Source organism: Mustelus asterias, chromosome 11 (genome assembly GCF_964213995.1).
Source record: "Mustelus asterias chromosome 11, sMusAst1.hap1.1, whole genome shotgun sequence".
Classification (NCBI taxonomy): domain Eukaryota; kingdom Metazoa; phylum Chordata; class Chondrichthyes; order Carcharhiniformes; family Triakidae; genus Mustelus; species Mustelus asterias.
In genome coordinates, this window is record NC_135811.1 from 106,411,215 (window position 1) to 106,433,183 (window position 21,969).

Here is a 21,969-nt window from a genome sequence, read left to right on the forward strand (position 1 = left end):
GTGATTTGTGCTGTCAATAAGGAAGGAGCTTGCTACCCAGTCAATTGTTAATGTCTTGAAACTTGCTATCTTGGGATATTAGTGAGTCATTTAAACCCCCTTGGAAATGGAACTTGCTGGAGACATATAGTTTTGAGGTTTGCTGCATCCACAATGCAGAGACCCCCCCCAATGCTTTTCCAGCAATATTTACCCCCTGGATGAGAGTGTCTATATTATTTTGAAAATCAAATTTATTTACTATTCTTTTCTCATCTAGACTTTGATCCATGCTAAGCTACTATTCCACAGGATGGATGGGTTAAATAGGTGAATTTTTCAGGTGACTATTGGCAGGCAATTAAACTGTATGGAAGCATCATAGCCAACCTGTTTTGTCTTAAGTAACATCTATACATTTGTACTTACAAGCACAGATTAGTGGATAATGTCAGTTGTCTTTGATATCTCCTCCCTCTTCCCTGTAAAGCACAAATGTCCAGAGGACAATTACACCCCATGTGTCTAGACTGAAATCAGCTAATTCAGCACAGCTCAGGAAATGAATCCGGTACCTTCGCTCTGCATAGGTTAACACGGTGGCATGAAGTGCGTTCCCCATTGAACCATCAGCATCTTTTTCTACAAGGGTGCCTATCCACTACAAAATAGTGACATACCTCTTCTGTTCATTTCATATAACCTAAATATTAATTTAGAAATCAATTAACTAATCCGGATGAAAGAGAAAAGGAATTGATCCATTATTGAATTGATTGATGTATTTATATTTCTACTTGTTTGTTTCTTGAATAATTTATCCTGCGTGCTGTTGCTGCATTTATTGTCCATCAAATTTTGGATTGCAGAGATTCCCACCAATAACTGAAGCATTTGACTGCAGTTGACGCTGGCCTTGTTCACATGGTTATTGCTTTTTGGCAACAATATTGGAATTTACTTTTTTCTTATAAGAGGTAAAATGACTTGCTACAAAGGAAACTAACTATAGTAGCAACTCTGATTATTGTTGAATCTAAACTTTCCTGGATGGTGGGGATGGCAGGTGTCACGTGATGTAAGTTCGGGAGAGGCTGCTTTTTCGCGAGCTCTGGTGCTACTCATATTTTAATCCGATCCACAACCCATGAATATCAATCTGATCCTGATGTGTATAATCTGTGCTAAGATCCTGGCGGATTTTGGCAAAGGGGAGCGGAGTTAAATCAAGATAATCCTTGTTTGATTGAGGCGGTCGGAGATGGCCAGGGTAGGGCCAAGTTCGCAGTGGCGGTTTCGCTGGCGAGCAGGTCTACGCTCTGCTGTGATGTTGGTGTCAAGATAATGGCCGCCAATACAGGTGAAGCTGTGGATGACGATTTTGGCTCCCTGGCACAGATTTTTAGTGCTCATTTTGAGGAACTGCGTGATATCCTTAAAAGAATGGATGAAATGGAGTGAGGGAATTGTGTTTTGATACACGCACAGGCATAGCTGACTAAACATTGAATATCTAGCCTTGCTCTTCTTCCTGAAGCTTGGTTCCCTAGCGGATATGAATTGATGTCCTGTTAGTTGCGAGGCCCGAGTGTGAATCTAGGTGTGGTGGTTAAGTGTTGTATGAGTCTTTCTTCATTCGGAGTTTGGGCTGGTTGGAGGATTAGGTCGCCTCCTTCAAGTGGTGGGTTTTCCTTACCTTGTTGGGAGGAGGAAGGTTGTATCTCTTCCTCAGATGCCCTGTTGATGGGTGTCTTGACGATCTTTTTCTCCTTGTTGGTAGGGTTTCCCTGGAGGAAAATTATTTAAATTTTCCAGTGATGTGGTGTCTGATCAGTACCTCTGATTTGGTTGGAGAGGAGGGAGGTTTGTAGTGCTGTGAGCCTGGGCAAGTCCTTGGCTTGCTGGTTCCTATAGATGAGAGCATGCACTGCTATGCTATAGCCTGTACCCCTTTCCTTGGTTTTTCTTTCAATGTTGGAGGTCTTGGAATGTTGAATTAGGGTCTTGTAAATGATCCCATAAGGGATCCCGTATATTTTGTAACCCTGTCTGTGTTACCCTGTGGAAGAGGATGTGCACCCGTGGGGCCGTGTGCTCACGGTGTTATCCTGAGATCCCCACTCTATCTGATATTCTTTCTTTATCCATATGAGAGGAGACGCTGACTACAACGATTGCAATGATGGATAATTGGAATAATTTGTATGAGTATTCACTGGTCTTTTCTGTGTTTGTGTGGAATAATGATTACTGTACTGTACTCGATTTGTGGGATTTGTTGTTTTTCGTGGCAAATGTAGAATGAAAACTTCCAATAAAAAATATTCTGAAAAGAAACTTTACTGGATCTTACTGAGCCTCTTTTTTCCTTCATTTGCAACATCTGTAGATTTTTTTTGTCCTTTCCTTGCTCTCATGTATGTGCCTTCAATATGAGGATTTTTAACACTTGCATTTCATGATATTAATTGATGATATTAGTAAATTGTATATAAATTTTTTAAATCTGTCCCAGTATTTGCTGAGATTAAATTGCAGTTATGGTAACTACTTAGAAAATATCATGCCTCCACCCAAGTTAGGTTCCACACAGTATTGATCACAAGTAAACTGTTCAAATGGGAGAAGCTGAGTGAGAGGTCGAGGGAATAGTTTGCCAGGATAAGCAACTTCTGTGTTGAGAAGTTGAAGCACTTCAGTTTGTGCTTAATGCCAAAGACAATAATGCATTCAGCAGAGAACTCTGTCTCCAGTACTCTTCTGAAATCCACTTTGGGTCAGTTCACTTTTTCATGCCCATTTTATTTGTTCACTTTTCTCTTGCCTGCCCTCTCACTAGCTTCTCTTTGTTTTGCGACTCTCGCCTTGCTCTTTTTCCTCTACTTTTCATTCTCTCCGATAAGCCCCCTCAGCATCAAAGAAAGGTCAACATCATGGTCAGTTTTTTGTTTTCATGCTTTTTGCTGGCATTCTCAAACTCTGAGGCTGCTTTTTCAGGTAGCTCCAATAATCTATATTTGAGATCAATTTTCAAGTTCCCAATTTGAGATCTCCGTTCTTAGATCTGTTTCTCATTTAGAAAAGGTTCCTTAATTGTATTAATTCCAGAACACTCGGCCCGATTTTACCACCGCATTGCGCCCGTTTTCGGGCGCGGAAACTTGGTAAAGTTGGGCATGAGGCGAGTAGCGCGATCCACGCCCGCCTTTGTGCTGGTTCCCCCTTTACCAAGCAGGTGCGACGGCCATTTAAATGTATTTGCATACATTTAAATTGACTTAATAGGCTGCACGCACAATCGTACCAGCACTTCCCCCTTTACCACCAGGTTCGCCCATCCAGAATCGGCGTGAAACAGACATGCTCCACAAAAGTCTGATTCGGGCGCTCCAGTTAGTGAGGAGGTCGGTGCCCAGCATCCGATGGCTCTCTGCTTGAGATCGGTGTTACAGTAAATCATTTTTGCAATAGACTATTTTAATGTACAAGAAAAAAATTAGTCTTAAATGATATGGGGAGGGCCAATAATACTGTTTCACATTTTCTTGGAAACAATGGGCAGATAACTTAATTGCTTAATTCAAGAAGCGTTCTTACTGGCTTCTCGAGCAGTTATTGTCTGACAATGAGAGCTAGCATCGAAATAGATGTGTTACAATTTAAGTTTGCAGCAACCATAACAATCTAGTTCAGTCATTGCTGATGCAGAACAATTGGCACAGGCTTCTCTGCGCTGTACTGCACCATCTGAATCAACTTGGAATATTAATGAAATGTCCATGATTTCTGTTACTGCAGACATTGCATTATCTTCAAAATTGTGGTACTTTTTTATACCTTTGGTATTGCTGGATTGCTTTTGGAATTGGATCTAACCAAGTAAGCAGGTTTTCATACTTGGTGCTGTCTTTAGGCAGTGGTTAGATGATTTCATTTAATGCTGTGTTAGAACAACTGATCTGGGTTACTGCTTTTTGCGGATTAATCTGGATAGAATTATTGAGTCTCTGCCAATCAGTGCTTACTCAAAAGCAGTTTCATGCAATGGATCTGCTTCACTGACAATTGTGTAGGAACAGTAAACCAGCACAGAATAGTAACTTACTGGGGGGCGGTTGTTGTTTGTGCAGTTGAAGAACTCAGATGATATCATTGGCTGTTAGAATTAAGCTGTATAAAATCAGCTGACCCCTGAATTTGTTCCACCCTTTGTGTTGCAGTGCAAGCCTGGGTGTGTAATTTCAGTTCCTGCCAGGGCAGCTTTTCATATAAGCTTTCATTCACACTTGAGAACATTTTATTCTATAAAAAGCTTGTTCGAACCCTGTTGGTCAGAATAGATTTTGAGTGTGGAAAAGTTTTGAGCACTTTGGGTTGACTTTAGCTCAGAGAACAGAGAAAATGATGTTCCAGGCTTAGTGCGGAAAATCATGAAGAGATGAGTGCAGATTGAAATAAAACAAAATACTGTGGATGCTGGAAAAACTCAGCAGGTCCGACAGCATCTGTGGAGAAAGAAACAGAGTTAACATTTCGAGTCTGTAAGAGGGAGAAATGTGATTGATTTTAAACTGTTGGAGCATACGGGTGGATCAAAATGGGTGGGAATCAGGGATAGGTGGGAGCTAAGGAGGAATTTGACAAAGCTGTCATGGACCACAAGACAAAGCGAATGTTAATAGTGTTAAAGACTAAAGGAGGTACTGATAGTGACATAAAAATAAGATAGCAGAACAAGGATCAGTGCTCTGTGAAAACAAAACTCAAGAACAGCTGACAGATGGCCCTATTTAGGTGGAGCAGCGTTTCATTTGCTCCCCAAACACTCCTTTCAAGTGAAGCAGCTTTTCAATTGCACCACCTTCAATTTAGTCTACGGTATTCGCTACTCCCAATTTGATGTTCTTTACACAGGGGAGACTAACTACAGACTGAGTGACTGCTTGATGGAATGCCTTCGCTCAGTCTGCAAGTATGACCCTGACCTTCCTTGCTTGCCATTTCAACTCATCATCTTGCTCATGTCCGTCCTTGGACTGCTTCTATGTTCCAGTGAAGCCTAACACAAACTGGAGGCACGGTACCTCACCTTCCAATTAGGCACTTTACAGCCTTTTGGACTTAACATTGAGTTCAACAACTTCAGACCATGAATTCTGTCTTCCATCTTGACTTTTTAATCCATTTCCCCCATATCCCAGCCAAAGCAGGACTAGCTGTTACATGCTCTTAAAAGTTGTTTTCACAGAGCGTTGCCCCTTGTTCTGCTGTTAACACATTTTGCTATCTTACTTTTCTGCTGCTATCAGCATCTCCTTTAGTCTTTAACACTACTATTAAAATTCCCTTTGTCTTGTGTTCCGTGACATCGTTGCCAAATTTCACCTCAACTCACACTTATCCCTGACCTATATTGCTTTCACTTGCTGTACCGCCACTTAAACAGTATAAAATTCACCACATTCCTCCCTCGCTAATTCTAAAGAAGAGTAATAAGGACTTGAAGCGTTTCTCTCTCTGCAGATGCTGCCAGACCTGCTGAGTTTTCCCAGCCTTTTCTGTTTTCACGCAGATTGAAATTTGTTTTTGGTGGAAAAACATTGTTTGAAAAGCATGGCAGCCATGCTTGGAAACAAGTTACCTAACTTTGATCACAAGACTTCAAGACACACAAGAATCATCCAGCCAGAAGCAAGGCTACAAATGAGAAGAAAATGCCTGCACTCCACCCTAGAAGAGTTTGAATGCAACACCCCTGGCTAAAACAGTTAACCTTGTGGATTGCTCTTTAAGGTGCTCTTTAAGAACAGATTGATGGTTATGAGGGTATTCATCACCATGATTCAGCAGCATCGGAAACATTCAAATTTATGTAGCATCTGATCAGATCTAAATATCACAAAATGCTTCATGTCGTGAATTACTTTCCAGCAGCTGCCCTTTGCTACCAAATTGTCACAAACTCTAATGACACAGATGCGGGATTGATTTGCTGTTTGGATTGTTATTGATGTTTTCTTCTAGTATTCTTTCCTGTTCGCCTTATTTCTCAACTTTCTTTATTTCCTCATATTCGGTCTTTAATTCATTTTGCATCTGTATATCTCCACTTCAATTTTAACTTGTTTTGATCTTCCATAATTGTCAGTGACATCCTGAAACTTGATAACAGTTGCTGAAAGTTTTGCTTTTTATCAATTTGAATTCAAAATTGAGGTTATGCTTCAGTTATACAGAGAGTGAGACCACATCTGAAGTACTGTGTAGAACATTGCTCTCATCTAAGAAAGGATGTAACTGCATTGGGAGCAGTTCAGAGAAGGTTTACTAAACTAATATTTGGAATGGGAAGGTTCATAGAAATCATAGAAACCCTACAGTGCAGAAGGAGGCCATTCGGCCCATCGAGTCTGCACCGACCACAATCCCACCCAGGCCCTACCCCCACATATTTTTACCTGCTAATCCCTCTAACCTCCACATCTCAGGGGCAATTTTTTTAACCTGGCCAATCAACCTAACCTGCACATCTTTGGACTGTGGGAGGAAACCGGAGCACCCGGAGGAAACCCACGCAGACACGAAGAGAATGTGCAAACTCCACACAGACAGTGACCCGAGCCGGGAATCGAACCCGGGACCCTGGAGCTGTGAAGCAGCAGTGCTAACCACTGTGCTACCGTGCCGCCCTTAGCATGTCCAACAAGGTTGGACATGCTAAGTTTATATCTGCTGGAATTTAGAAGAATAAGAGGCAACTTGATTGAAACATGCAAGATCCTGAGGGGTCTTAACAATGGATGGGAAGAGGATGTTTGTTCTTGTGGGAGGATTGAGAACTAGGGGTCACTATTTAAAAATAAGCGATTGTCCATTTAAGACATGTATGAGGGGAAATTTTTTTCTAAGAGTCTTTCCTCAACAGATGGTGGAAGCAGAGTCTTTGAATATTTTTAAGGTAGAGCTAGATAGATTCTTGATAAGAACATAAGAAATAGGAGCAGGAGTAGGCCATCTAGCCCCTCGAGCCTGCCCCGCCATTCAATAAGATCATGGCTGATCTGACGTGGATCAGTACCACTTACCCGCCTGATCCCCATAACCCTTAATTCCCTTACCGATCAGGAATCCATCCATCCGCGCTTTAAACATATTCAGCGAGGTAGCCTCCACCACCTCAGTGGGCAGAGAATTCCAGAGATTCACCACCCTCTGGGAGAAGAAGTTCCTCCTCAACTCTGTCTTAAACCGACCCCCCTTTATTTTGAGGCTGTGTCCTCTAGTTTTAACTTCCTTACTAAGTGGAAAGAATCTCTCCGCCTCCACCCTATCCAGCCCCCGCATTATCTTATAAGTCTCCATAAGATCCCCCCTCATCCTTCTAAACTCCAACGAGTACAAACCCAATCTCCTCAGCCTCTCCTCATAATCCAAACCCCTCATCTCCGGTATCAACCTGGTGAACCTTCTCTGCACTCCCTCCAATGCCAATATATCCTTCCTCATATAAGGGGACCAATACTGCACACAGTATTCCAGCTGCGGCCTCACCAATGCCCTGTACAGGTGCATCAAGACATCCCTGCTTTTATATTCTATCCCCCTCGCGATATAGGCCAACATCCCATTTGCCTTCTTGATCACCTGTTGTACCTGCAGACTGGGCTTTTGCGTCTCATGCACAAGGACCCCCAGGTCCCTTTGCACGGTAGCATGTTTTAATTTGTTTCCATTGAGATAGTAATCCCATTTGTTATTATTTCCTCCAAAGTGTATAACCTCGCATTTCTCAACGTTATACTCCATTTGCCATATCCTCGCCCACTCACTCAGCCTGTCCAAATCTCTCTGCAGATCTTCTCCGTCCTCCACACGATTCACTTTTCCACTTATCTTTGTGTCGTCTGCAAACTTCGTTACCCTACACTCCGTCCCCTCCTCCAGATCATCTATATAAACAAGGGAGTAAAAGATTATTAGGGGTTGGAGTTAAGGTTAGCCATTAATTTTTGAATGGTGGAGCAGACTTAAGGAGCCTAGTGGCCTACTCCTGCTCCTAATTTGTATGGTCATATGAACTTGAATGAATTGGCGGTCATGTTTGACCTTTTCGGGGCTGCTTTGAGGTCACCCGTAAGCATTTCTGCTGTCCTTCTGGGAATCTTCTGCTGCGACTGAATCGTGAGGAGAACAGCTCCTTTGGAAATCAGGCATATGAAAGACATGTCCTGCCCAGTGAAGCTGGTTTTGAGTGATTAGCACTCTGTCCAGTGTACCTGCTGGAGGGTTCGCCATACTTCATTCCTTAGACTGATTGGCGATCATCAATCACCACCTCTTCTCAGGTCCCTCCAGATTGTTGTTCACTCATAAGCAAAGCTCAAGACATCCACAAACTTGTACTGTGTGCCCTAAGCCATCCATCCACCAGATTCTGTTCACCCACATCGAGCTCTGTCCGGTTTTACTCTCTTCTGCAGAAGCTGACTACTGCTCAAGGATCATTCTGATATTGTGAATAGCCCCATTTCCATATATCTCTGTTTTCTCTTTTCCCCACATTCTGTAGCATAGCCTCTGTCCTCTAAAATTCCCTCTGTTAACATAGAAACGTAAACAATAAGTGCAGGAGTAAGCCATTTGGCCCTTTGAGCCTGCACCACCATTTAATATGATCATGGCTGATCATACACTTTAACCTCACTATCTTTACTTTCTGAGACTCTCTTTGAAGCGAACCCCTTTCGCCAATCTTTTGGTCATCTTTCTTAACATCTCCTTTGACATTGTTGTTTTCCTTGTAGCTCTGTGAAGGTAACTTGGAACTTCCATCTGTATTAAAGGTGCTATGTAGATGAAAGCTCATAAGAGCACTCACAATTTGAAAACATGGATTCGAAAGGTCTTTCTTTCCCATCCATGTTTAATATGTTTGAACTTGCCCTGTGATTTCAAATGCTTGTACAGAGCTGTTAATGCAGTAAGGCATCATTGTAACTTTTGAGATTAAAATCTCAGATCTAGACTTGTTTTGCTGACGCTGCTAAAAAGTCAGGATTCAATTATATAAAATTTTGGATTTTTGGGCACAATCCAAAGGGGATATTTTTGTTCGAGGAGTAGATTCTCAATCCTAAAATGTTTCTGCAGCAATATGACGAGAATGTTCAAGACTGTTCTTCCAATGAACTTTTTAATTATACTTTCTCTACCTATCGCTGTAAATTTAGAGAAAACTTTGTTCAGTAAAGTATAGTTGACACACACACAAAAAATGCTGGAAAGTCTCAGCAGGTCTGACAGCATCTGTGGGGAGAGAATGGAGCCAACGTTTCGAGTTTAGATGACCCTTCTGCCAGATGCCGTCAGGCCTGCTCAGATTTTCCAGCATTTTCTGTTTTAGTTTCGGATTCCAGCATCCGCAGTATTTTGCTTTTTTAAAAATTATAGTTGACACACTATGTGAACATGTACTGCTGCAGGTAATTGCCGTGAATCGCTTCTTTGTATTTTTAGTTAAGTCGCTATTTATGGTAGGAACTGGGAGCCATTGAACATGATGTTCTGCTCAGGTTGCTCTTATAAATAGTGACTGAAGGGCAGAAAAAAATTGGACCTCTGTTGGCCTTTGTGCCCTTGGGTTAAGGAGGAATAACATCAGTCAAAGATCTTGCTCCTGTTCACCTTTACCGAAATGTACAAATGTGGCAATCTAGCTGAGAACAGGACCAAGATGGGCTGTGATGTTCCTCCAACTCGAACTGTTCACCAATATTCACTGCTGGGAATAATAACCACACTGGCAAGGCACAAGAGACCACCAATGGGAACTCTATCATGAGGAGAAATAGAGACGTTAAATAGGAGGGGAGAAAATTTGCAAGGAGGAAAGAAAAGTTACATTTTTTTAAAAAAAACTCCATGTAAACTGATGCCAAAACAGCCAGTAGTCATCAAAAATATAGTTGCGGCCAACCTGACTGTTCAAATGCTGCCTGCTCCACGTGTTTGTGATAATGCATTGGGTTACAAGTACTTAAGAGTATCTTCTATAGATGCTTTTGAAAGCTATAATGTAAGGGCATGTTTTAAAGGGAACAAGCATTGTGTGTGTGCAGTGCACGCTGCTGCCAGTGTCCGTGTGTGTTGCGGGGGGCTTGTGATGTTGCTGCTTGTTTCTTCCGGCTTGTAAAACTCTCCTGAAATATAAATGTACAATATGCTAGACAGGAGGGCAGAAAACACGTTCACATAAATTGCTTGCATTTGATAGTTGGCCTAAATTGTTTTGTCTCATTTTAGATCACTGCATTACATAAATAAAAGGGTACAATTAATAGTTTGTTTTAATAAATATTACCTTTCTTTTACAGAAATAAATGCAACAGGTTTCAACTATCAAAATGAAGATGAGAAAGTAACTCTCTCGTTCCCCAGTGCTCTGCAAAGAGGTAATTCTAGAACATTATAAATAAAATGGCTTGTATGCCTTAAAACTTATCTGGCCCAGACTGGTTGTTGTTTTACTTCTGAGACCTGGATTTGAAGCAATTCTACGCCCATGTCTCTGATTCTCCCTGGCTCTTTGATTTCTCTGTTTAAGGGTAGAATTCTGACATGAGTGTACCAGGAGTGAAAACTGGGATTGTCTTCTTCTAGCCCATGACTTTCTATATTAACTTCAATGGATGGGCTCAGAACCGCACAATGTGCAATTGGAATTTCTACCAGCTAAATTCCTACTTCAACACACACAATCCATCCATTGCTGCATCCAAATATTTATTCAATGGTTCAGTATCTTTGTCTTCGCCTCTGTGTCCACTAGTCCAGGCTTGTATAATCTTTTTGAGAGGCTCATGCTGCTCACTCATTTATACTTGTCTATTATGTGAGTTGGTGAGACTGGGAGTAACCCCTCCATTCATTCACTCAAGCACATGCAGACGTTTACTCACCCCCCCCCCCCCCCCCCACCACCTTGGGCACCTAGTAGCGCCTTAATGAGGATGCCTGTCAAGGAGACTACAGAGAAGTGGTGGAATGCGGCTGCGGCTGGAGCCAAATCGGAGCACTGGGAGCCAAGCCAGGGCACCAGGAACAGGTCAAAGCGGCTGCAGTTACAGGAAAGTGTGGCTGGCAAGGCCCTGCACACTCCCATGTCCCTCCACCGTCACATACTCACAATTGCTGGTGTTCACTGCTCCTCCAATCATAGCCTGCTTCTCACGCATGTTTGCTGCTCATGAGCCAATCAGCAGCAAACGTGAGAAAAACAGGCTGTGATTGGAGGAATAGTCTCCTGCAGAAATCTTCAAACGTTCTGACCTGGTTTACAGGCATTTTCAGCAATTACTTAGCCGGTTACATAAAGGAGCTCCAGCCTGTGGACAGGCCTGCACTAGCCCATTCCATGTGTTGATAGCTCCTTCTACATAGGAATGACCTGATCAACTATTAAAGATTGATAGTCTGTACCAATATCTGTTATTTGATCAGTTGGATTTTGCCAAATTAAATAAAATATTCTGTGCTGCAGCAGATTTTTAAAATTGCATGTACGAATAATTTGGTTTCTTAATACAATACTTTGGACATAATTCTCCCCATAAAATTCTAAGTGTTGAATTGGCAGGAAATCTGGAGTAATTCACGCTGTTTTTTTCAGTGGGTGCTCACACTAGTTCTCCCACACTCTGTGCAGAGGCCATCAGCGTGAATCTCAATAGATTTCAGCGGCAGGGCCTATTCCCACCCAGGAGGCTGAAACCTCTGCGCATCCCCTTCGTCAGGTGGAGTGGAGCATTTCTCCACTCCACCTGACGGAATGCATTTCTCCACTCCACCTGACGAAGGGGCAGTTCTCCGAAAGCTCGTGGCATTTGCTACCAAATAAACCTGTTGAACTTTAACCTGGTGTTGTTAAACTTCTTCCCCAGCGCATGCGCAGAGGTTTCAGCCTCCTGGGTGGGAATAGGCCCTGCCGCTGAAATCTAATGAGATTCACGCTGATGGCCTCTGCACAGAGTGTGGGAGAACTAGTGTGAGCACCCACTGAAAAAACCAGCGTGAATTACTTCAGTTTTCCCGTGAACTGTCAGCCTCCCGTTGTCTCCCACCTCCCCTCTTGCAGTGCAGACCCGCCCTGATTGCTGGCCTCCTGCCCCCATTGATCCCCATGCAGAGTGGCAACAGGAACCCTCACCCCCCTGCTGCTTGGCACTTCCCCATGCTCAATGGGCAGTGCCGAAGTGCTCCCTGGGAGTGGACACTTTGCCTCTTGGGCAGTGCGAGGGGACACAGGCTTGCACAGCCAGGGTGCCCATGCCCACGGGACCTACCGCCCAACCCCCGGGGGACCCCGATTGCCCCCCCCCCCCCCCAGTTCCTCGAAAGTGGAGACATATTGTAAACCCGGCTAGAGTGAAATACTCTGGCAGGGTGGGAGAGACTAGTGGGCCCAGAGAATTCGGTCCCAGGCTCGCTCATTATATTAAAAATAGATTCAAAATATATTAAAATTACTTACCTGGTCTTCCCGCCGGTTTCCAGCGCAGATCCGACGGCGCTGGGAGATGCACTCGCGGTGGGAACACATGTGTGAATCGTGTGCATGCCTGGCCGTGAGATTCTCCCACCCCGTTGCGCTAGTAAATTAGCGTGGCGGGGTGGCAGAGGCACCCCCTTCGTGTTTGTTAGCTGTTCCTAATTTGTTTTAAGTGCAAGTTAATCGACAGTGTTAACTGTAATTCTTGTTAGTTCACTTTGTTGGCAATTGGTGAAAAAAACTCTGTAGTCCAAGTGTTGGCAAAAATGCAATGGGCATTTATGATAATTTGTCACATGAGATGGGCAGTGGGCCCAGGTAACTTCAAACTTGCAGTTGACATGTAGTTGGGGCTGAAATGTACCCACAATTGGTGCCAAGAAAATAAACAGTGGAAGTTGACAAATTGAGGAGAGGGCAAAGAAAAGCAAGAGATGTACGAGGCAGATTTTTTACACAGAGGGTGGTGGGTGCCTGGAACTCGTTGCCGGGGGAGGTAGTGGAAGCAGATACGGTAGTAACTTTTGAGGGTTGTCTTGACAAATACATGAATAGGATGGGAATAGAGGGATATGGTCCCCGAAGGGTAAGGGGTTTTAGTTAAGTCGGGCAGCATGGCCAGTGCAGGCTTGGAGGGCAGAAAAGCCTGTTCCTGTGCTGTAATTTTCTTTGTTCTTTTTATGGCCAAGGAGAAGGTTGCACAGCAAATAATCTCCCTCAAGTTGCCAGCCCAGAACCATCTTGCATCTTAGACACTTATCTTCATATCAGTGATATCCAAAATAATTAGTAAATCATGTCGCTGGCATTTGATTTGGCAAGAAAAGGGAACTAGTTATTGTTACATTAAAATAATTTGAGTGCTTTAATGTATTAACCTTCTTTAGTTTTTAGGTCTTGTTACTCAGCAGAATGAATAGTGTTATCCAAACTCTGTGCCTGAAAATGTCTTTCCAACTGAATTACAGAATGATTATTAAAGACCTGTGAATGTTTATAATGAATTTTCCAAAATGAAGATCCTGCCAGTTGATCTGTTAGACTACTTTGCAGTCGTGTGTGCCATACCAATGGCAGGAATAATGAAAGCTAAATAATGTCCACAACAGGAAGCTGAAAATACTTTGTCCTTTGATGGTCACAAGTCAGGAATTTGGATCAATGTTCCCTCAGAGCAGTTTTTGGTTAAAGGGATGACATCATGAGATGGAAAAAATAAATCTGAATGTTGGAAATAAAGACTAATGGCTGCAATATTTGAAAGATGGATTAATGGTCCAGGTGCGAATCTTAATATGAATTGTAAATATTGGACTTCTTTGCACTTCACAAAATCTAGGATCAGAAGCAAACTTCTGTCTTTGTTACTCAGTTGTTTCCAGTTATTATCCTTTCCAAATGAATGCTGTGCATCACATCTCCTTGCAGCTTGTAAACCACTTGCAGTGGTGGCGCCCTTGGAGTGAGTCTTTGTTAGTTGAAGAATAGCCTACGCTAGAATTTAAGAAAGAATGTATTGAGCAGAATGTGCCTTTTTGTACATGAAGAAATTATTTTCAATCACCGATGATTTTTAATTTGACTTGAAAATGATGGTATGCCAGTCACTTCCATACCACTTACACAATTATTTTCCTTTATTCATTCTTCAGATGTAGATGTTGCTGGTACGGTCATCATTTATTGCCCAATTCTAGTGTTTTGTGACTGTTGTGGCACAACAGGGTGGCCTGATAGGCTACATTAATGGGTATTTGAAGGGTCAACCACATTAAAGTGGGGAGAATGGTATTTAACCTTTTGGAGTGAATAACTAACCATCATTGTTATTATTGTGAAAGATGATTTATAGTATGTGGAACATCTTGCCACATCCTTCTGACGGCAGGTATGCTGGTAGAGTACAATAGTACTGACCTTGAAGGGAAGATGGGCTTGGAGCAGTGGTATTGATCAATTAGTAGGAAGTTATTGCGGATGGTTTATCAAAAAAATTATCTTTACTGGAGACTGCTTTATATTAATTAATTGTCTTTTGACCTAGAATTAAATTCAGATTGTTGGTACAAACATGTCCTCGTCCTGTTGGCTACAATTATCTTGAGCAGTTTCAACTCCATAATGGAAAGTCTCCATGGTGCAAAACTGCCCAGATTTGCAACTGGGGGGAAACCATGAAGGAAGACCTTTGGTGTCAGATGTGGGGATAATTATTTTTGTCCTTCTGAGATGGGGATTGAGTACATTATTGGGAAAGAGCAGAAGTGCCTTTTTCTTTGCATTTGGCTGCGTTGTACCTGATGAATGTGTACATGATATTGACGATGCTAAAATAGAACAAGTGTTCAATTACAGGCCTTTTCTTTACAGCCACAAAGATTAACTTTTAAGGCAAAAAAAACCTAAGAACTCTAGCCAACTCTATAAAGATGTCCTCAGGGTTTCATAAATAAATAGTCATTTATGGGTCGACTTACTGGCTTGCTGGCTAGTCCATTCTTTTCATGTATTAATAAAATGTAATTTCTGTTTATGATGTATTAATTATAGCATTGTATTGTAACAGGTCATGGCATGTTGAAGATCGATTTTGTTGGAGAGCTGAATGACAAAATGAAGGGATTTTACAGAAGCAAGTATATAACGCCGTCAGGAGAAACCCACTATGCTGCTGTCTCTCAGTTTGAGGTTAGAAAATAAAACTACAGTGTAGTGAAGTCCACCTTTCCAATAAACCTTGAGTGGGGTTTGATGCAAGACTTTGAAAGGGGGTCAGTTCAGACGGCTGGAATGTTAGTTTTCTGGTGTTGGGGATGTTGTGCAGAGAGTGGCTCCATTTCACCACCGTCTGCTACAAAGAAACCTCTTTGATTATTAGCTTGAGAATTTCCATTTGCTGGAAAAAAAAATCATCAAAGGACCTTTCACAAATTCCACTGAGCATGGCAAATTTATAATTTTAAAGTTCCCTGAGTCTGGAATCCTGCTTTTGTCTCAAACCAGGTATTGCTCTTTAGTTAAAACAGTACTATGTTTTCCTCTTTTAACCAAATGAATTTATTCCACATAGGAAAATATTTCACACACCATTTATCCTCTTTCAAGTATGAAAGGCACATGTACAATCTGATTAAACTTTTAGATAATACTTGTAAAGCTTCTCATGTCTGTGCAGTGCATAGGATGTGAAGTGATTTTACACTATTTGAACCGATCTGCATTTTTCTCTCTCTTGTTCCTTTACCACCCCTGGTGACCCTCTCGCCCCACCACCCCTCCTCTCACCTCACTGTTCCCCTTCCCCCCCCCCCTGCTGCCCCCCCCTTCTCACACTCTCTACCTCTAGCCTACAGATGCACGGAGAGCATTTCCATGTTGGGATGAACCTGCCATAAAAGCAACATTTGACATCGCACTAATTGTTCCGAAGGACAGAATTGCCTTATCTAACATGGTAAGTAGCAATGTGTCTTTAGTCTCCACCTCGTGGGTTCTGTCAAAGGAAATGGTGATGGAAGAAAGGAGGACCGGAGTGTTTCAATAAGTTACGACAGAATCAGGGGATGTAGAGAATGAATCACAGTTAATTTAATTTAAGTGAAGGATATGAGAAATGTCTTGTCTGCCAGATTAGTCAATCTAGTTACTGTGCATCTCATTCTAACCACCATATATCTCCGATAAAATTGTCTGGAATACAGGATTAACACAATCATTGTGCAGCTAGGTACTGTGGTTAGAAGCTTTTAAAAGCAATAATGGCACATTTCTTTTCCCTCCATTATTAAATGTTCTCAGGTCAATAACTGCATGCCCAAATGCAGAGTAACCTCTGCTCTGTTGCTAAGGCTTGCTGTAACTTTTAGCTGAAAAATAGCAATCATTACTGCACCAATTGTGACTTTCTGAGCCCTCCCACACCCAATCATCTCCCCCCAATCATCTCCATGGATACTTGGAGAACTTGTGGTCTGTTTTCCTACTGCGTCCATACACAGTAGGATCTGCAGAATTTTGTTCAATGTAGGATTCTTGTAGAGAGCGACTTTGATCCCCATAGGCTGTGCCAACCATGGTTTCAAACATGGAGGAATAGACAGGTTAACCTACTGTGCTAGTCAGCCTCCAGTGTTTCAACGGATCATTTACACTTACTGCTGATAATCCACCAGTGTGGATGTGCCCATTTTCCATCCTCCATTTAGTGACTAGTGTAACTCAATATATTCTCAGTTGTCAAGTGGACTTCCTGCATTGCCTACAGCTGCGTTCAAGAAATATAGGTTTGACTTCTGTGCCTAATGTTACTTGCGCCTTCAACAGTTCTTTTATAAAGTTAGATCACATTCGTGACTTTAAGATTGCTCCATTGTTGGAGGAGGTTCTCCAGCAACCCATTTGCATTCATGGATAGAGTGCAAGAGGATAAGCGACGACTCTTTTCCTCAGAGACCTCAAGCTCCTTTTTCTCCATCTTCATTGGAATTTTTCCTCTCTCCCTCTCTTATCAGTCCTAATGCAGGATCATTGGTGCTTCCATTCTTGCATCTTTGAAAAATCAAATATCTTAAATAATGTCTGTCCTCTCATATCCTCTAACTCATTCATTGCTTGAACTGTAAATATTGGACTTTACCTGCTTCAATTTTCTCCTCTTCTTGCAATCTGAAGTCTTCTAAAACCCAAGGTTGGCAATACATTGACTTGATCATCTTTTTCATTCTGTTCCCACTTGGCAGAAAGAAATAAGGACGAGCTTATGGTTGTATTGCCCTTTTCATATCATTTGACTATGCCAAGCACAGCTTGTCACATAGTCTAGTCCTTGGCCCTTTACTTGGATTCCTTATTTATTATGTACTTTAGTAGTTTGTATTGCAAATCAGTTGTCGAAAAAATTGTAGTGGAGTGTCGAAACCACTACTGAGAGACTAGGGCAATGAGGTTACAATTACATTGTCAGGTAAAAGTTGGATTAATTGCAGCAATGAACGCCATCGTAACTGCAAATAGGTAACACCTACTGAATAAAGCCGTAAATGTATTGCATAGATTCACCCTTGAAGCATTCTTGTCAAATTGGGATTAAGGTTTATTGGTTTGCTAACATCAACACAGTATTTTTAAAAATGAGACCTATTGCATGCCAGATCTGAGAGATTGTGCTTTGAGTAGATGATGGTGAGAAATCTTTAATCTTGTTGAAATTTTAGTCATATATTTCAGTTGCCATTCCTTGATTGAAGCCAGCGATCAATAATTTTGATGTTTCAGAAATTATTAATTTTGCTTTGCTTAATATTTGTTCAAATAAAATAATTATGGCTTTACTCATTTACAGTTCAACTACATTGACTCTTACAGTTATGGGAAAGCTATATTATTAATCTACTGTGTAAATATATTCAGCACCTAGGTGGCGAGTCGGTGTGCAATACTGTAGTAACAATAGGGATTCAGTTCTGAGTTCTTACACTCAATGTTGAGCATTTTACTGCTGGGCAACTGGAGGGCTGTACTGGTACAGTTTAGAGAGTATGTTGGCCACAGGTGCTGGAAGTAGCTTTGAAGACCTGTGACATGAGTAAATAAAAGAATTTTTTAAAAATGCGTGCATATGTATGTATATGTTCGTGTATATGAATGAAAAATATGTGAATGTTGTGTACATATATGATCAATATATGAAAGGAAATGTCTTGTCCAAGGTTGTAACACAGTCAAATTGCTCAAGTAACTTAAACCACTCGAGCTTTGTATTGAATACTAAGATTGTGTCATGGCCTGAAAATCACTACAGTTAAACTCCTTGAAATAATAGTGTCTAAGTTATTGTAGTTGCAAGTGTTTATGGCGCTGCGAAGCCTACCGTTTGTCCACCAGGATGGTCTTTTTGAAGATGCTTGTTAACGCAACAGGATGGTTGGGTACAACAGTTATGACACAAATCTTCAGGTATGTCCAGTCATCTGATGAAAAGGATCATTAATAAGTGGGTGAATTTGTGGGATATGATAGTGGGAAGTTGCATAGTTAGTTCAGAGCAGCAAAGCTCGGTGCACCTGAGATTTTGCCTACAATGGGACAGCAATTCCGCACTCAACCTGCATCTGTCGTTCGCAGGAAGTTGATTTCTGAGATTTTGAAGTGAGAAGTTTTATGAAATTATGGGTGAAGTGGAGTTTTTTCTTGGAACACTGTGTTGGAATGAGAGAGTGCAATAAGCCAGAGACTGTGCATTGGGTACAGGAGATATGGCTTAAGTAAAAGTCTAAATGCTTTAATCCCTGTGCACGAAACTGGCATTCATCATAATTACTGCTTTCTGCTTCACACTGCAGGTACAGCTTTCTGTATTGTTGTAAACCTAATATTTGTCTTTGCTGCTATCAGCATTTATAATTATCGTTCATAAATCTTTTGGTATCAGCCTAGGCCATGATCTATGGCTTTCTAACAGGGAGATCATGACAGGGCACATAATATAACCAACGTGGGGATGAGGATTGCTATTTGTCCTCTGGACTTGCTACAGTTACTTAGATGTTGGGCAGGTAAAGGCACAGAAATAAAAGCAGGAAATGCTGGATAAACTCCGCAGGTCTGGCAGCATCTGTGGAGAGAGAAACAGAATTAATGTTTCGAGTCCAATATGACTCTTCAGAGCCAACAAAAAGTAATATTGAACTCAAAACATTAACTCCTGTTTCTCTCCAGACCTGCTGAATTTTTCCAGCACTTGTTTTTATTTTAGATCTCTGGCATCTGCAATATTTTGCTTTTATTTTGGGTAAAGGCACAATCAGGCGTGTAGGTAGCAATGGTTTGTTATTTCACTGATTTTTGTTGTCAGTGATCTGAGCAAAAGACCCAAAGTTCAATTGCCACAGACATAACTGGCCGATGTCGGAATTTGTGAATCTTTAATTGGAGGCTTTGGTGCCCATTTGATGGAATAAGTCTGTGCTGCAAACTGAATGCTGCTTTACAGGGATTTTAATAGTCCTTTTCAGTTTTTTGTAATCAAGTGCTACAAATGGAATTATGATTAACTATTTTCCAATTAGACAACTCTGGAATAATGAGTTAATGGAATAACTGAGGTAGTTGTGTTCACATTGTTTCTTTGATGTTTGAGAATGTGGAGTTATTTCTTTGTGGTTCTAAATCAGGCTCACCAGGTTTGACTGGAATTACAACTGAAAATGAGATCCCATTTTTAACAGCTGACAAACGTTTACTGCATTTGTCAGCTGTCAAACTGGGATCTCCTTTTCAGTTTGATTAAACAAGGACCTCGCAAACTCCAGTCACAATTTCTTACACAATCTCACACCATTTACTGACCATTTTTTGGACCCTAAGATATTGGTAATCCCATCAGTCCGAACAGTCATTTATCCATTCCTCTTGATCACAGCAGATGCAAATACAAAGAGTTGAATTCTGGAGTCCATCAATTGCCAACCTACAGCTGTGAATTCAGCCATTAGTTACAACAGCTGCTCAAGACATTTTGCGCTATTGCCTAAAATCTCGTAGATCCGAATGACTTATTGTGGCAGATGACAACTCTAGCATCTCTTCCTCAGTGGTATGAAGATATTGTTTGTTTCAGGGTTCCTTGTTTTTGAGCCTTTTTTGCGTCTCCGTGCACGTTAATCAAGGGAATGAACTTGAAGATGAATTTCAGAGCTCAAATTGCTGCTGCTGTTTCAGTTGGAAGATGGTTTTCAATAATCTTCCTCGATGGTTAAACTCTTGCAGCTAAGAACTATAATTGGGGAAAGACCACTTAAAATATCTCCATTTTTGAAATGATTCTTAGACTGCAGTTCGGCTGTGCAAATTTCTTATATTTTGAATGGTGATGCTTACCATACACGTCACTGAAGTCTTACTGTCATACCAGTTCTCAGACACCTGCCCAGATTTTATGTCAAAGTGCCTCTTACTGGCCTAAATTGTTGATTTGATGTTCTTTATCCATGATCTTAATCATCCCTGGAACAACCTCTAACAGCATGTGCACTGCAGACCTATATGACGCACTGTCGTCTGGGTTTGATTTTGGAAACTTTTGGAATCTGGAAAACTTTCCTTTTCTTTTAAGACCGGCTCTTGTAGATTCATACCATAAGTAAAGTTTCTTCAATTGTATTTTTGGAATGTGAGTCATTCCTTCATTTCCAAGTACCGTTCATTTTGCTTTTCATCACTCTCTCGATTATGCTGACTCTTTGTAAGTGTAGACAGCTGTGTGAGCTTGGGTGGAGTAGGTTGTGGAAGCAGATGTGTGGAATAGGCTAGACAGAAAAGGAAAAGTGTTGCTTGATTCTGTGAAGACTGCTTGGATGGCCAGGATTTGCAAACTGATATGAAGATCTGACTCTTGTATATTGTCATCATTCGCAGTCTAACCTGAAAATCTCTCATCTAACAGCAGATAACAAAGACAACCAGAAGAATTGGGCTGTGATATCTCCAACTGAAGCGAAAATAATTGAACTCTCAAACCACCTGAAAATTGTAATCAATATTCCTACTAAATGTGTGGTTGTGAGACATCAAAAGATTGTTGCATCTTTCAACTCCTTATGAGTGCTCTTTGTTGGTTACAAAGACTTCTTCTATCACATTGCATCTTGCAAGATTCTTTGGAGTTGTGCCTTAGCAACCATGTTTCTTAATGGATAAAGCATTTTGATGGAAATCCCAGGCACTATGCTGAATTTAGTTGGTCAAAACCAGTTGAGCAGTTGACCACTGCAGTTGGGCTAGAAAGAAGAAAGGAAGTCGCCCTACCACTGACAGCTGTCCTGTTGAGTTCGCTCATGTATGAATATAGGTTAAATGCAAAATTGATCTAAGCGGTGATAGCTTCCAAGGTTGTATAGACAGCTAAGATTTGCTGACTGACCATTTGGTTACTGGAGTGCGGCTGGCATTGGCGCATCCAAACCCTAAGAAGAGGAAAGGAATGGACCAAATTCTAAGTTATAATGTGGGCTATAATTTATCCAATTGTAAAGAATATTTCTTCTTTCAATTAGTTTCTGTTGGCATAAACTTGTTCTATCAATTTCAGTACATTTCTTTCAGAGATTTTTTTCTATTCACCATGCACTCGTTTAACTGGAAAATAGTTGCCTTAAACCAAAAGAGAAAATGCTGGAAAATCTCAGCAGGTCTGGCAGCATCTGTAAGGGGGGAAAAGAGCTGACGTTTCGAGTCCAGACGACCCTTTGTCTTAAAATTTGTCTATCAGAAGAAGAAATGCCTTGTTAATAGCTTATAAAGACTTTCATCAAAATTGACAGGTGATTTGTTTTGTCATTTATTAGTACCTACCCTTGGGTATGATAGAAGCGGGGGGGAAAAGGGTTTGTAAATTGAGGAGGGTGAGATACCTAAATAAGGGAAATTAACTTACATTTGTTCAG

General features: G+C 41.3%; 1 protein-coding gene across 2 annotated transcripts in view; it reads left to right on the forward strand.

Moving 5' to 3' along the window:
* npepps (aminopeptidase puromycin sensitive) overlaps positions 1-21,969 on the forward strand; it is a 202,250-nt gene that overhangs the window by 74,619 nt on the left and 105,662 nt on the right. For both annotated transcript variants that reach the window (XM_078224181.1, XM_078224182.1), the window contains exons 3-5: positions 10,353-10,430; positions 15,093-15,214; positions 15,873-15,980. In XM_078224181.1, the coding sequence (XP_078080307.1) occupies positions 10,353-10,430; positions 15,093-15,214; positions 15,873-15,980 (308 nt within the window). The remainder of the gene's footprint in view (positions 1-10,352; positions 10,431-15,092; positions 15,215-15,872; positions 15,981-21,969) is intronic.